This window comes from Musca autumnalis, unplaced genomic scaffold, assembly GCF_047663935.1.
Source record: "Musca autumnalis isolate F117 unplaced genomic scaffold, ASM4766393v1 scaffold_4, whole genome shotgun sequence".
Lineage (NCBI taxonomy): Eukaryota > Metazoa > Arthropoda > Insecta > Diptera > Muscidae > Musca > Musca autumnalis.
Window position 1 is genome coordinate 184,332,420 of NW_027411977.1, and position 15,707 is coordinate 184,348,126.

At 33.9% G+C, this 15,707-nt stretch overlaps 2 protein-coding genes across 2 annotated transcripts; one reads left to right on the plus strand and one right to left on the minus strand.

Annotated features, from left to right (window-relative positions):
* Nucleotides 1-647: 647 nt before the first annotated feature.
* On the minus strand, nt 648-1,273 carry LOC141401596 (uncharacterized). The gene is made up of 2 exons (XM_073981912.1): nt 944-1,273; nt 648-881 (listed from the first exon to the last, which is right to left on the minus strand). The coding sequence occupies exons 1-2, from the start codon at nt 1,236-1,238 to the stop codon at nt 667-669; spliced, it is 510 nt and encodes a 169-aa protein (XP_073838013.1). The 5' UTR covers nt 1,239-1,273; the 3' UTR covers nt 648-666.
* Nucleotides 1,274-1,689: 416 nt separating this feature from the next.
* Nucleotides 1,690-2,362, plus strand: LOC141401595 (uncharacterized). The gene is made up of 2 exons (XM_073981911.1): nt 1,690-2,076; nt 2,142-2,362. The coding sequence occupies exons 1-2, from the start codon at nt 1,755-1,757 to the stop codon at nt 2,360-2,362; spliced, it is 543 nt and encodes a 180-aa protein (XP_073838012.1). The 5' UTR covers nt 1,690-1,754.
* Nucleotides 2,363-15,707: the final 13,345 nt, after the last annotated feature.

The window sequence follows — 15,707 nt, forward strand, 5'->3', positions numbered from 1 at the left end:
GGGCGTAATCTGTAATCATATATAGCACCACAACTGCACTTCGACCAAATTAATGAACACATACCCCACAGGGTGGCCTGGGATGGCTTCAAGATGGAAATGGAAACAGTAGCAAGCTTCTACAGCGATACCCTCAACATACGGGTCTCATACAGGTTGAACAAAAACATCGGAAAACTGATTGGCAACATGAAAAAGAACATAGTTGGACCGGCCTTCAAATCAAGTCCTACTCTAAAAAGAACGCCTCAGGGGACCTTAAATCAATCGTAACTTTATGTTGGATCCCCGATAATAGCAACAATGTAAGAAATGAAATGGGAGATGAACTAATGCGTTGCGGATCAGTGTCATAAAAAATGTTACCATCGATAACTCGGTCGGTATAACAGAACGATCTTGATATTTTATTCAACTCAGTGATTTGGCCACCTACTAACCATAAAGAACTTGATCTTACAGGGACTATGAAAATTCTTTCTTATATTGTAGTAAATTCGGAGGCCACGATTTTCATTTCTTTTTGAAAATTTGCATTTACTTTATTTATTTGTATTTTTGTATATTTTGGTAGATATGTAAGTATTTGTTGGAAACATGAAAACAGGTATTGGTAGGGTATCACATTTTATCGAGGAGCGTAAGGAACCATTCAGTAGTGGTAAATTAATGCAAATAAAATTTGGCGTAACTGGTAGCATGACCGTGTCCACCATGACTGTAATCGCCATAGCCACCGTCATAGCCACCATGATGATGATAGATTTCAGGATGATGGGCATGTCCCAATTTCTTGACAACAGCATTAAAACCATGGTGGCCATCAGCATGATAGTCAACAACACGAGTGGTGCCATCAGATTCCTTCAAGGTGTAGCTACCTAAAAAATAAAATTAATTAATAAATTAAAAAAACATGTTAATTTGTTATTACGCTCCTTACCCTTTACATGATCACCATCGCGATGTTCCCATTGATCCTTGATATCACCGGTTTTTAAATCCTTTACACCATAACCAAATTCATATTTTGGATGCGAGTGATAGTCATAATGATCATAACCACCGTGACTATAATCATCACCACCATCACCACTTTCAAAACCATGTCCTGAATAACCATGACCATCATCGTGTTTGACTACTGTGGCATAACTACTGGCGCCACCATGATGCAAATGACTGGCTGCAGCCAAACCGGACAAAGCCAAAAAGGATCCAAGGGTTAAGAATTTCATATTGATTGATAGATCAAACAAATAATTAAAGTTCTGTGTGGAACGCTAATTGGTAATAAAGGAACTGATGCCATTTACTTGCTTCATTTCAACTATTTATACCAAAATTGCCATACACCATATTTTGAATATTGACCAAAATTAAGTTTGATTCTTTTATTTTTTTTTTTTGCTAATTACTTATTATCTTTTGTTTTTGCTTTGCGTTTGTTGTAGTTGTTTATTGTTCTTCATGTTTTTTGCTTGTAATTTACCTTTCAAACGCTAGCATGAGAATATTCCATTATGAACGGTAGCTTGTTATGAATGAATTATTTGCTTGTTACACTTACCAACAAATCAGTATTACCAAATTTTTTCATTATTTAAAAGCTTTACGAAAAAAATAGAACGGCAAGTAAACAACAAGGAATTTGTTGTTATTATATAAATACCGGGTAGATATCGAACCATCAACACCAGTTCTTTGTTCGCAATCCAAGCAATCAAATATTAGAATCGGAAATAAAACGGAACATGAAATCTTTTGGCATTATAATATTTTTGGCCATTTGCAGTTTGGCTGCAGCAGGATATTCGCATCATGGTGCCAGTAGTTATGCCATAGTAACAAAACATGAACCGTCGCATCATTATGATCAAGGCTTTTCGGGTGGTTATGCAGAAAGTGGAGACAGCCATGGCTATTCTGGTGGACAAGGTTATTCTGGTGGTGGCGGCTGGGATCATCAAGAATATTACTCTCATCCTAAATATGAATTCAAATATGGTGTCAAGGATCTAAAAACTGGTGATATCAAGGATCAATGGGAACACAGAGATGGCGACCATGTCAAAGGTAAGAACTTTCAAGACATATAATAAAAACCAATAGAAATTTCTCATTTTAAATTTCTTTTTTAGGTAGCTACTCCTTGAAGGAAGCCGATGGCACCACTCGTATTGTAGAATATCATGCTGATAAACATAATGGCTTCAACGCCGTAGTCAAGACAATTGGCCATCCCGAAGTTCATCATGATCATCAATCTCATTATGGTAGTTTGGAAGGCAGCTATGCTGGCCACGGTTATAGTCATGGCCATGGTCATGCCACCAGTTACGCTTCTGTGAAGCTACATTAGAAGTACAGATAATCCATACGATAAATTCATCCCACAAATTCTTGGTGCTAAAAAAACTCCCTGAATACCCATTACAATTACATGATAATTAGACCATTTAATTCAATATACCCTACAAGTACAACCAGTGTAACGTGTGTTTTAATAATAAATAAGAACAGCGTTAAGTTCGGCCGAGTCGAATTTTTGTACCCTCCAACAACAGTTTAGTTAGTTTCCATTCGATTATAAAAATACTAAGCTCTGTCGCTTCGTCAAAGCTTATTCCTTAGAGAAGTAGAATATGCTAACTGAAGATTATCACTTTGTTTTAATCAAGGTTTAATACCAATGAGACACCGATATTTATTTATTTATTTATTTATTTATTTATTTATTTATTTATTTATTTATTTATTTATTTATTTATTTATTTATTTATTTATTTATTTATTTATTTATTTATTTATTTATTTATTTATTTATTTATTTATTTATTTATTTATTTATTTATTTATTTATTTATTTATTTATTTATTTATTTATTTATTTATTTATTTATTTATTTATTTATTTATTTATTTATTTATTTATTTATTTATTTATTTATTTATTTATTTATTTATTTATTTATTTATTTATTTATTTATTTATTTATTTATTTATTTATTTATTTATTTATTTATTTATTTATTTATTTATTTATTTATTTATTTATTTATTTATTTATTTATTTATTTATTTATTTATTTATTTATTTATTTATTTATTTATTTATTTATTTATTTATTTATTTATATATTTATTTATTTATTTATTTATTTATTTATTTATTTATTTATTTATTTATTTATTTATTTATTTATTTATTTATTTATTTATTTATATAAAGAAAGTCCGAAATACCAAGTTACCGTCACTACTGTAGACAAATCCTATAATGACTTCACATCGACCTGTATCGTTGTACTTTCCAATCTCAGAACCCGCAATACTTCTTCAGTGGGGGCTGTATTAAAACGTACATCTATACTCTCAATTGTGCGCAGGCACATTTATACCCTCAGCCTTTGGGCTATTGAGGGTATATGAACATTGATACGATGAAAATGTGCCTCATCGAAATGTTTTGCACCCCAAGTATGTTTTGATGAAATCCGTTTTAGGCAATTTGGAGTCGTCGGTCTGTCTGGCTGGCTGGAGCGCACGATAAATGTCGAACGGTAATATTTTGTTCAAATAGAGTTTATGTCAAAAAAGGGCCAATATAGGTCCACTCCTTAAGATACCTCCTCACAAAAGTTTTTCCCTTAAATGGTGAGCACAATAACCCGATTTGGTCTAAACTTTGCAAATAGTAATATATCTTCCAGACATAAATGAGCTTCGAATATCGAATATATCGGTCCACATTTCCTCAGACAATAAATAACCCTAATGGTACCAACTCAAATGATTGATGATTACGAAAACCTACCTAAGATTTCTTCCAAACTTACATCAAATTCCATGAAGGTCTGTATTGAAAACAAGTGAGCCAAGGGTATAGTCGGGTCGGGGCCGACTATGTGATACCCTACACCACTACCCTGTACATAAGCTTTTGCAGCTAAAATTCAAAATATTAAAATTGGGATAGCTTAGCCCCTTTGCTCTGAATGTCTTTATTAATACAGGTCAATTTTGTTGAAACGCATTTAAGTGCATCGTCAGTACAACCCAAATAAAAAATGGAAAAGAGGGATGTACCCCAACCATCAATAGGCTTCTTTCTCTATGAGACCCCCATCAACCCCCAGAATTTCGTGAGGATCAGATCAAAATACCGACCTGTAGTGTAATTGCACAAAAAATGGAAAAAGGGATGCATTAGCGACTATTGCGATATCTCTGTTGTTTGACCACCTATATGTATTCGCAATTTTTGTTCTTTAAGACAAGAGCTACAACTTTGCCTCTGAGATGAATTCAAATTCCCAAACGGTTTCGAAGATATAGTCCTGACTAAAAGACCATTTTTACATCAAAGCCTCAAACCTTTGGAGGCCTTTAACAGCGAAAGTTGATGAGATACGAAAAAACGGCGAGACACGTGTCCTCTCTTTTTTGGTCTTCTATCACGCTGCGGTGTCAGAATATGGTTAATAATTTTCGTGTTGCACAGTGTAATAAATATAAAAAATGTTGTTGTTTACAATTTCATTGCGACAAATTGTTCGTTATATCAGTGGTCTTCTATAAACGGTGCGGCAGTAGTAAGCTTTATTTTATCTCCCTTTTACATATTAATCATTGATACGGTTTAAAGGAGTACTAAACTCGTATTTATTAACGTATATTCAAAAAATATACAAAATTGTAATGACAATTCGTGTGAAAATCTACTCGCGGGGACAATATTTTTGTTACTTACTACCGTGATCGTTTTCAACAGCTTGTCGTGTATAAGAAAACTAATGAAAATGACATTTGAAGAAATAGCTTTGTTCGTTATATGCGTAGTTGCTTATAACCGTTGTTCGTTATATCCGAATTTATCTGTAGAAATCTTTGTTTTATCTCACTTTTACACATAAATAATTTAAAAAGTTGAAAAATCCTTTAATTCAGCTATTATTCATTTTTGCCTCAAAAACAGGGCAAATTACCTATAGTGCGTTGTAAAGATGGGATTTTCTACTTTCATAGTCATACCTTATTTTTGGAAGGTCCCCAACCAAACCTGTGATATTCTTCATTATTATTAAAATCGCTAAAATGAAAATTTAAGTTCTACGACAGCCTACTTTACATCGTGGCAAAGGTGATATTTTCTACTTTCATTTGCAGGTTTTGCTTTTGATATACCTCATACAGAAGCGGAGATATTTGCTTTGAAATAAAACGTCGACTTTTTCTCCAAATAAGTTTTTTGCCCATTTCGACCCCTAAATATTATCCGACTATCACCAAAATAAATAGGTATCTTCCCTCCGGATCTTTCGTCAGCACACAAAATTTGGTGACGATCGAATAAAAATTGCGACCTGTAGCGTGATTACAAGGTTTAGATGGACAGACGGACTGACACACATAGCCAGATCCACTCAGCTCGTCGAGTTCATTGTCGACATTCTTTGGTATATATGTATTAGGCCGGGGCGATTTGTATGGAAGGAAAAAAGTGTTATCGGGCGCCTGGAGTTTCTGATTCTTGGGATTGTACTGAGCAAAAAAGTCAACTAGACCATATGTCTACGGTGAAAATCGAGCCCCCGGATTTTGACTTGAAGTTTTTTTTCAAGGATTTTCTGATATTTTGGCATATAACAACCAAACCACTGATATTTGCAATCCAACACAAAGACAACAATTGTAGCCAAGACAATAATAAAGAACTCTCTAGTACATCGCAAAAGCATTGGAACGCTCCTTCAGGCAGTTATGGCCTCGAGAAGGTGCACATTTTTCGGAAAATATCGATAAATGACACTGTGCTACAAAATGGGACTCAAATTCAGTGGGTGGAAAATCCCTTTTCGAGATGAAAGCCCTTGGTGAGTGTACTAAGAACCCAAAAGGAAATTTTCACCATAGGTCATGTTTCCGAGATATTGCGTGATTAATGTTTGAATGTTGGCCCCTTAACTTGTGAGAAAATAGCTTTATATCTCTCTAAAGCGTTATTGTAGCTTCATTTTGACATTACATGTCTTCAGTTAAATCGAATGGTGAATCTTTTTGTAGAATATTTCATCCCTCTAACTCCATTCCTTTTATGTCCTTTTCGTCCTTTATTTTTTGAACCGTAGTAAAAGTACCACAAGACGAGATTTTACAGCATCCAAATATTCTACAAAAATGTTGTTCAGAAGATTTTAGGTACGGTTCTCATTGATGACCAATCGATATTTCCCCGTTTTCGTGGTCCTTTTTGACATTTACCCGGTTTTTGTTCAGAAAACTATGTTTTGTTTTTATGTATTTTCGTTATTGGTCTGTGGTGCTTCTGAAATACTTACCATAAATAGCTCTTGTAATGACGAACACGTTAATAACAAATTTTATTGAAGTATAGATCCGGGTATCTAAATTTTTGAACCGGATATTCTGATATCAAAACCGATTTTGGAACCGGTTTTAAGTAACCGATTAATCGTATATGTATATCATTGGAAAGCTAATAAAATGGCCAATCAAATGACAGCAAGTAGCTGATTACAACTTTCTTGGTTCCGATGCTAGAACAAAAAAACCGCTTTCTTAAACCGATTTTGATGTAAAATATCACTGAGTTGACGTGGTTCAAACTTCTGAGTTATGGCGAAATTAGTTCATTCTTGATGAACTTTAAGTGCTTGATAACAAAACAACATAACACAAATTCATCTCACAATAACTCAGAAGTTTGACCTATGGCATAACTGTCTTTCCACATTTATAAAATATCTTAATCGACTTTCCTCGCCAAAAAGAATTTTCAACCCAGTGATATTTTACATCAAAATCGGTTTAAGAAAGCGGTTTTTTTTTGTTCTAGCTTCGGAACCAACAAAGTTGTAATCATGTAATCAGATACTTGCTGTCATTTGATTGCCCATATTATTAGCTTTCCAATGATATACATATACGATTAATTGGTTACTTAAAACCGGTTCCAAGATCGGTTTTGATATCAGAATATCCGGTTCAAAAATTTAGATACCCGGATCTATACTTCAATAAAATTTGTTATTAACGTGTTCGTCATTACAAGAGCTATTTATGGTAAGTATTTCAGATGCACCACAGACCAATAACGAAAATACATAAAAACAAAACATAGTTCTCTCAACAAAATACGGGTAAATGTCAAAAAGGGCCATGAAAACGGGGAAATATCAATTGGTCATCAATGAGAACCGTACCTAAAATCTTCTGAACAACATTTTTGTAGAATATTTGGATGCTGTAAAATCTCATCTTGTGGTACTTTTTCTACGGTTCAAAAAATAAAGGATGAAAAGGACATGGAAGGAACTGAGTTAGAGGGTTGAAATATTCTACAAAAAGATTCACCATTCGATTTGACTGAAGATAGTAATCTCAAAATGAAGCTACAATAACGCCTAACAGAGATATAAAGCTATTTTCTCGCAAATTAAGGGGCCAAAATTAAACCATTAATCTCGCGATATCTCGGAAACTTGACCTATGGTGAAAAATTCCTTTTGGGTTCTTAGTACACTCACCAAGGGCTTTCATCTCCAAAAGGGATTTTCCACCCACTGAATTTGAGTCCCATTTTGTAGCGCAGTGTCATTTATCGATATTTTCCGAAAAATGTGCACCTTCTCGAGGCCATAACTGCCTGAAGGAGCGTTCCAATGTTTTTGCGATGTACTAGAGAGTTCTTTATTATTGTCTTGGCTACAATTGTTGTCTGTGCGTTGGATCGAAAACATCAGTGATTTGGTTGTTATATGCCAAAATATCCAAAAATCCTTGAAAAAAAACTTCAAGTCAAAATCCGGGGGCTCGATTTTCACCGTAGACATATGGTCTAGTTGACTTTTTTGCTCAGTACAATCCCAAGAATCAGAAACTCCAGGCGCCCGTGAAGGTGTTCAAATCGCCCCACTCTAATATGTATACTAGCATGTGCCCGCTACTTCGTTTGCGGAAGTGACACAATTATAAAGAAAATCTCAACATTAAAACTATTTTTTAATAGAAATTACACTGTGCAACACTAGAAATGCAAACAACTTCTAATGGTCATTTTCTGAAAGTACATATTGAGACTACAAAAACCTTAATTGGGTTTTGTGTTCTTAGATCGGGTTTAGATTTTATGGCCTCATCTAAACCGACGTCATTTTACGTCTTTTTTCCAGTGATCGGACCTTTATCTCCGAAACTAATAAGAATTTTGCTTTACAGTCTTGTAGCCCTAAAGTAGTAGAACTTATGTGTCAAACAGATGAACTAGGAAAAGCTGCTTCTAGCGCATCAAACTCGTTAAAATATAGAAAAGTTTAAATAATTTCTGAAATTCTGGTCAGTAACAACTAAACCGTTGGAAGTTGAAAAAAGTAACAATTCTAAAAATTTTCCAAATAATGTGACCATCAATTCTTCAGAACATTCTGAAACTCTAAAATGGTTATTTCACGTTGTTTAAGGGGTATTTCATAACATACCTTTTACAAAACTTATTTCAAACAATGTTCACACAGGCTGTTTATTCTCTTGTTGGGGACGTCAATGAATTATTGAAATATTTATCAAATTGTTGTTGCAAAATTTGCTACAAATAAGGCGATAGAGGCATTTTACAACAGTATTAATTTCTAAAGAGTTGTGTATTACATTCCAGAGAATATTTTCCCAAAAGGTATCATTAAGAAGAATTTAACATTTTGGGAGATACGCTGCGAAATATACACAAATTATAGAATTTTTAGATATATTATACAATTTGAGGCAATAAATGCAGTTTTTCGAGTTCACTATTCCTCCAAATGTTTTCTTCTTGCTCTTATCTACAAGTTTGTTGCAGATGTCAAAACAAGATTCGTATTGGTTTCAGAGATACATCCCCGATTTGTTTTAAAAATTCGATCTTTAACCATGTTTAGATGAGGCCATAAAAACCGAACCCGATCTAAGAAAACAAAACCCAAATATGGTTTTTGCCTATTGGTCCTCTACTTTCATAAAATTCTGGGCAGAAGTTGTTTGCACGCGATTGGCTCCAAAATGTTGCACAGTGTTATTTTTGTTATTTCTGACCGATTTCTTAATTTAATACCCTAATTTTGTCTTCAGCAGCAACTCATATGTTCAACAAACCAAACATTATTGAAAGAATTTTTGTTTTAATTTGGAATTGAAAATCAACATTTTTGCAAATTCATCGTTTGTAATCATATTTTGTCTAACTGGATTTTAACGAAAAAAATCTTTTGAGCGACACCTGTTATGTGAAAACAAAATTATTAAAGACGATTTATAGCTTACTTGAAGTTTATACCATAATCACCAACTGCGCCATCTGTTGGAATTGAAAACAACAACCTTCATTGTCTTTCCAATATATATTGGTTTACGATAAAATAAATGCGCCTAGAAGTAAACTACAAAATTTGAAATTGTTTGTGATATTTTACGGTATTAAGAAATTATAGCATTTAATTTGACAAATTTGTTACCAACTAAGTACATAAGTAAGTAATAAGAGTGAATAAAAATGATTTTTGTTATTGTTATTTTTTGTGATTCCAGGACGAATTTTGCCAAACCCGGCCTTATCTCGCACATTTGCACCATCGGTGACCTACTCGTAAAATTTCAAGCTCCTAGCTTTAGCCGTTTTAGCTGGGCGTTGATGATGAGTCAGTCACTTATCACCAAACTCAAATATATAATAGATGTATGGGTCTACGACCATTATTTCGATGCGTTACAAACTGTTTGGCCAAAACCAACTTTTAATACCCTCCCCACATAGTGGGGTAGGGTATAAAAATATTCGGGTACCTCTAAAATGTTCGTTTGAGTACAGTTAAATGATTGTTCTAGGATGGTTTGCAAATTGTTACCGAAAGTACTTCTTTTGATCCTGTTTACAGCCATATACTGTTTTTCGTTGACATGCCAATGTATAATGGTCCAAAAGCTTTAAAAAATCTACAGTGTCCAATTAAAGTTTCTGGTTGGCACACACACATTTCACACTTAAATCATGTTCGACTATTGACTATATCGGTCTACTACTTCGGGTACCTCCCACACAAACTTCAAAATAGTTCCCAAATTTGCAGTTTAGTGGCATGTCTAGGATCGTTTTTAAAACAGGTAGTCCTCGATGTTCATGTAACGACAGTATACTTTTTATCGGGCTATGTCCTAAAGATAATTAACAACCATAACTCGTAAAGTGACTCCATGATTTTGCCCAATTAATGCACATCGGCATCGTTCTTCCAAACCTCCACTACTTCCGGTACCTCCATCACATACATTCAAACATTTATCCTTAAGAACAGGTTCAGACTTGTCACATCAAAATAATGAAAATCGGCAAGTTAGATAATGCGGCTTCAAAATACCATAATGGAGAGGCTCCTACTATGGAGGCCATATCTAAACGTGGACCTATACCGATGCATATACCCCAATGAAGACAATATACCGAATTTTACATATACCTGTAGGATAATGGGGCTAAAACGTTGAAAATATCGAAATTCGGGTTGTACTGTTCTATGGGACCTATATCAAAACGTGGACCTATGCCGAAAAATTTCTGGGGAACAAGACTAAATACCAAATATCAAACATTTCTGTAAAATTATGTGGCTAAAACCTTCAAAATGCCGAAAAATCAAAACATGGACCGATACGAACAAATTTCTGGGGATAAGTGTTTTAACCCCAAGAAAGACCAAATACAAAATTTTAACAATTTTGCAAAGAACCTGGCTAAACCTATATAAATATGTGGACCTATATTGACAAATTGCTAGGGGAAGGTTTTTTTTGGCTTAAGTATCAAATTTCAGCCATTTCGGTGAGATAGTGTGGCCAAGACATTCAAAATACCGAAAATATAAAATCCGGAGATACCGTTATATAGGGGATATATGCTATGCTTACAATTTTTGGTTGAGCATTTTTTTAAATACTGGGAATACCAAATTCCGAATTATGGTACGGTTGTATGGGGGCTATCCTAAGAACTGGGAACACAAAGTGCCAAATTACGACCATTTAGGCCGAAAATGTAGATAAACGATTCAAAATACGGCAACCGGGTAGTACCGTTATATGGGGGCTAAACCAAACCGTGGAACTATGTCCAAAATTTTTAGTGTACAAGACCATGTAGAACGAACATGTCGATAAAAACTTCATCCTGAAATTGGTCAGTACCGTAGTATGGGGACTATTCCAAAACCCTAAATGCCATGGGAGCTATTCCAAAACCCTAATAGGCAATCCAGGAGGAAAATTAGAAAAAGAAAAAAACTTCAAAATATCTGAATTCTGGCGGTGTCCTTATATGGGTTTATACCAAAACGTGTATCTATTTTTTACAATTTTTTGTGGAGAAGTTTTCTAAATACCAGATTACAATAAACTTATACGGAAAATGTAGATAAAAAGTTGAAAACACCTAAAATCGCGAGGTATCGGTATATAGGGCTACACCAAAATATGGACATATGTCCACAAATTACAGCTAATTTGGTCAGAAAATGTAGATTACCGGCCATGGCCGCCATACCAAAACGTTTTATGGTGTTAAATTTTTTGTCTATATGCTATTTGATTGCTGAGAAAACTAAGTGCCAAGTTATAACCAATTTAGGCCAAAAGTGTAGAAAAAAGATTCGAAATAACTGAAAAGGGATGAAATTTTTATATAGGAGCTGTTCCAAAAAGTGGGCTTCAACCCACAATTTTTGATGTAGAGGTTTGGTTGTTGAGAAACAAAAATGCAAAATTACATCCAATTTGGGCCAAAAATATCGTTAAATAATTCAAAATATCTGAAATCAGTTCTGTCGGTTCTGTTATATTTGGGCTTTACCAAACCATTGATCGATATCTGCAGTTTTTGTTGGAAAAGTTTCTTCTTTCTAACAATCACTTTAGACGGAAAATGTAGATAAAAAGGTGCAAATACCATAATCGACATGTACCTGTATATGGAGGCTATACATTAATGTTGACCTATGACCACAATTTTAAGTGTAGAAGTTTTTGATCACGGAACCCTAAATTTAAATTTACAGCTAATTTTTTCAGAAAGAGTAGCTTATACATATAAAACTCATAAATTCAGGCGGTACAGAATTTATGAAGAATGTTGACCAATATCCAAAATGTTTGGTGTAGACGATTTTTGAATACTGGAAACCCTTAATGCCAAATTAGAGATTATTTCGTCAGAAAATTTAGCTTAAAAATAATAATACGTAAAATTAGGCGCTCAAAATTATAGGAACCAACTTCTACTGTTGGTCCTAGCTCTATGGACGCATTGCGCGTCGACACCATCAACTTTGTCTTTTCGCCGTTCACTACCAGGCCCACTTTTGCTGATTCTCCTTCGACCTTCTTAAAGGTATCAGTTACTTCCTTTACTGATCGTCCCATGATGTCAATGTCATCAGCATAAGCAAGTAACATGTGGCTGTTGCTGTAGATTGTACCATTTCTTTTGACATTTGCATATCGGATAACCCTTTCTAGCAGGATGTTAAACAGGTCACACGAAAGGCTGTCTCCTTGTCTGAAATCTCTTTTGGAACTGAATTGTTCGGAGAGGTTCTTTCCTATTTTAACTGAGGACCTAGTATCAGTTAAAGTCATCTTTCCAAACTAAATGAGCTTTGCGAGGATACCAAATTCAGACATGGCTTGGAATCGACAAAAAGGTGGTATGTGTCGATCACCAACTCCTGGGTCTTCTCCAGGCTTTGACGCAGTCTAAATATCTGGTCAGGCGACCTGACTTAACGCCCAAGGACATAACGCCCAAAATAAAATTGGGTGTTATGTCCGCCATTAATCCGGACATAAGGCAAAATAAAATATAATTGAAAAAAATTAAGTTTCAGTTTTTTATTTAGAAATGCACTTAAAACTAGGAAATAATTTGTCGCTTAGCCTCAATAAATATATTCTTTCTCATGATGGAATCTCTCCAATAAAACGCTTGCCGTTTAATTTTGCCACCATTTATAATTCATCATGAGAAAGAATATATTTATTTTAAGTGCATTTCTAAATAAAACACTGAAAATTAATTTTTTTTAATTATATTATATTTTTAAGTTTTTAGTAAATACATTTTTTTGACCACTGATAACTAAATTTATGGTCAATTTAGGCCGAAAATTTAGATAAAAATGCCAAATGCCAAGTTACAGCGAATTCGGCCTCAAAATGAAGATAAAATCCTCATAATACTTGAAATCGGGTGGTACCGCTATGAGGGGGCTATACCAAAACCTGGACCTATGTTCACAATTTTTGGTGGGGAAATGTCTGTATCATTGGAAATGCCAAATGACAGCTAATTCGGGCAAAAATTAAGATAAAATCCTCAAAATACCTGAAATCGGGTGGTACCGCTATTGGGGGGCTTTAGGAGAAATTGGGTCCATATTCATGTATTGTCATCCAAATCTGAAAAGTGTGCAAAGTTTCAGTTAGATTGGTCAACTGCAACTGTGTGGAAACTGAGTTACCAGAGTTGAAATGCAAGTTAAATAAAACACCGTTAAAACACAGTTTTAGTGTGATTCTTCAACTGCAACTGTGTCAAAATAGAGTTACCAGATTTGAAATGCAATTTAAATAAAACACCGTAAAAAACTGTAAAAATGGACCAATATTGGTTTTGATTTCATATTCATTTATTGTCATCCAAATCTGAAAAGCGTGCAAAGTTTTAGTCTGATTGGTCAACTGCAACTGTGTCAAAATAGAGTTACCAGATTTGTAATGCAATTTAAATAAAACACCGTAAAAAACTGTAAAAATGGACCAATATTGGTTTTGATTTCATATTCATTTATTGTCATCCAAATCTGAAAAGTGTGCAAAGTTTTAGTCTGATTCTTTAACTGCAATTGTGTCAAAATTGAGTTACCAGATTTGAAATGCAATTTAAATAAAACACCGTAAAAACACTGTAAAAATTGTAAAAATGGACCAATATTAGTTTTGATTTCGTTTTCATTTATTGTCATCCAAATCTGAAAAGTGTGCAAAGTTTTAGTCCGATTGGTGAACTGCAACTGTGTTAAAATTGAGTTACCAGATTTGAAATGCAATTTAAATAGAACACCGTAAAAATGGTTAAAATGGACAAATATTGGTTTTGAATTCATATTCATTTCTTTTACATCCAAGTCTGAAAAGTGTTCAAAGTTTTAGTCCGAGTGGTCAACTGCAACTGTGTCAAAATTGAGTTACCAGATTTGAAATGCAATTTAAATAAAACACATTAAAACACTGTGAAATGGACCAATCTTTGTTTTAATTTCATATTTATGTATTGTCATCCAAATGTGAAAAGTGTGCAAAGTTTTATTCCGATTGGTCAACTGCAACTGTGTCAAAATTGAGTTACCAGATTTGAAAGGCAATTTAAATAAAACACGTAAAAACACTGTAAAAATGGACCAATATTGGTTTTGATTTCATATTCGTTTATTGTCATCCAAATCTGAAAAGTGTGCAAAGTTTTAGTCCGATCGGTCAACTGCAACTGTGTTAAAAATGAGTTACCATATTTGAACTGACCAAAGCAGGTTGTAGGTGGATATAACGCCCAAAATATTATTTTATCTATATTTTAATGATTTAAAATTAATATTTGTAATCCAGCGCCGGTTTCAATTGCTGTGTTCCAAAACCTACAATAGTCTATTATTTTTGAAATTGCTATGAAAATTTAAAAAGAAATATATGTTAAAATGGTATACTCTGATGACTCGGATGAGAACCAATAAGATCAACAATTACTCTATCCCCAGTGGTTTTAGACGAAACATATGCAGATGATAGGGAATCCGGAGATGCAAGCCAATCTACTTGTCAGAAAAGTCTTCTATACGAAATATGTTTTAAAAATAAAATTGCAGGTTTGCAAAATTGTGCATGCTTGTAAGCCTTGTTTCGTGGAAACTCTAGAAAACATAACGATCACAGTACTGTAATGTTGGGTCCATTTTGTCCACAAATAGTTGGAAACCCCGTATACATTTAAATATGGTTTCAGTAAGCTTATTTTTTATTTATTACATCTATCTATATATATAAAAAAAGGATGATGTTAGTTACTACGCTTATAACTCAAGAACGGCTGAACAGATTTTGACAATTCGCGCCAATTGGGAATGGTGTTATGGCAGAAAAGGATAAAACCTAAAAAAATCACGAAAATATTGCAAAAATATTTTTTCAATGAAGTCAATTTTTCCACAAATTTCTATCGAGCTTCGCGTTTGGAGTAAATAAATCTTGGCACTTATTTGGACATATTTTGGCGAAAATTGTATTTGCACCTACTGTGAGGGTCCATTGTACGCCTCTGTTTTGTCAATTTTTGAAAGTTGAATAGAATTTTTTATTCACAATCAAATCGATTTTCATTTAGTTTCAAGCGCCTTTTTAGGAATTTAACAGCGAAAAATGGTTAAAAGGGCTTGGTTTAGAGTTCGTAAAGATTAGCGGTGGTTTCGGTCAGATACCAATTGAAAAGATTAAGATGATAACGCCGAAAGTGGTTTCCACAGTTTTGTGGAAAAAGGTACAAATCCACAAAATTGGTGGGTTATTTTAAAAATCAAGAGCTCCGAGATAATTTCATTGGAAGTGAAGTTGT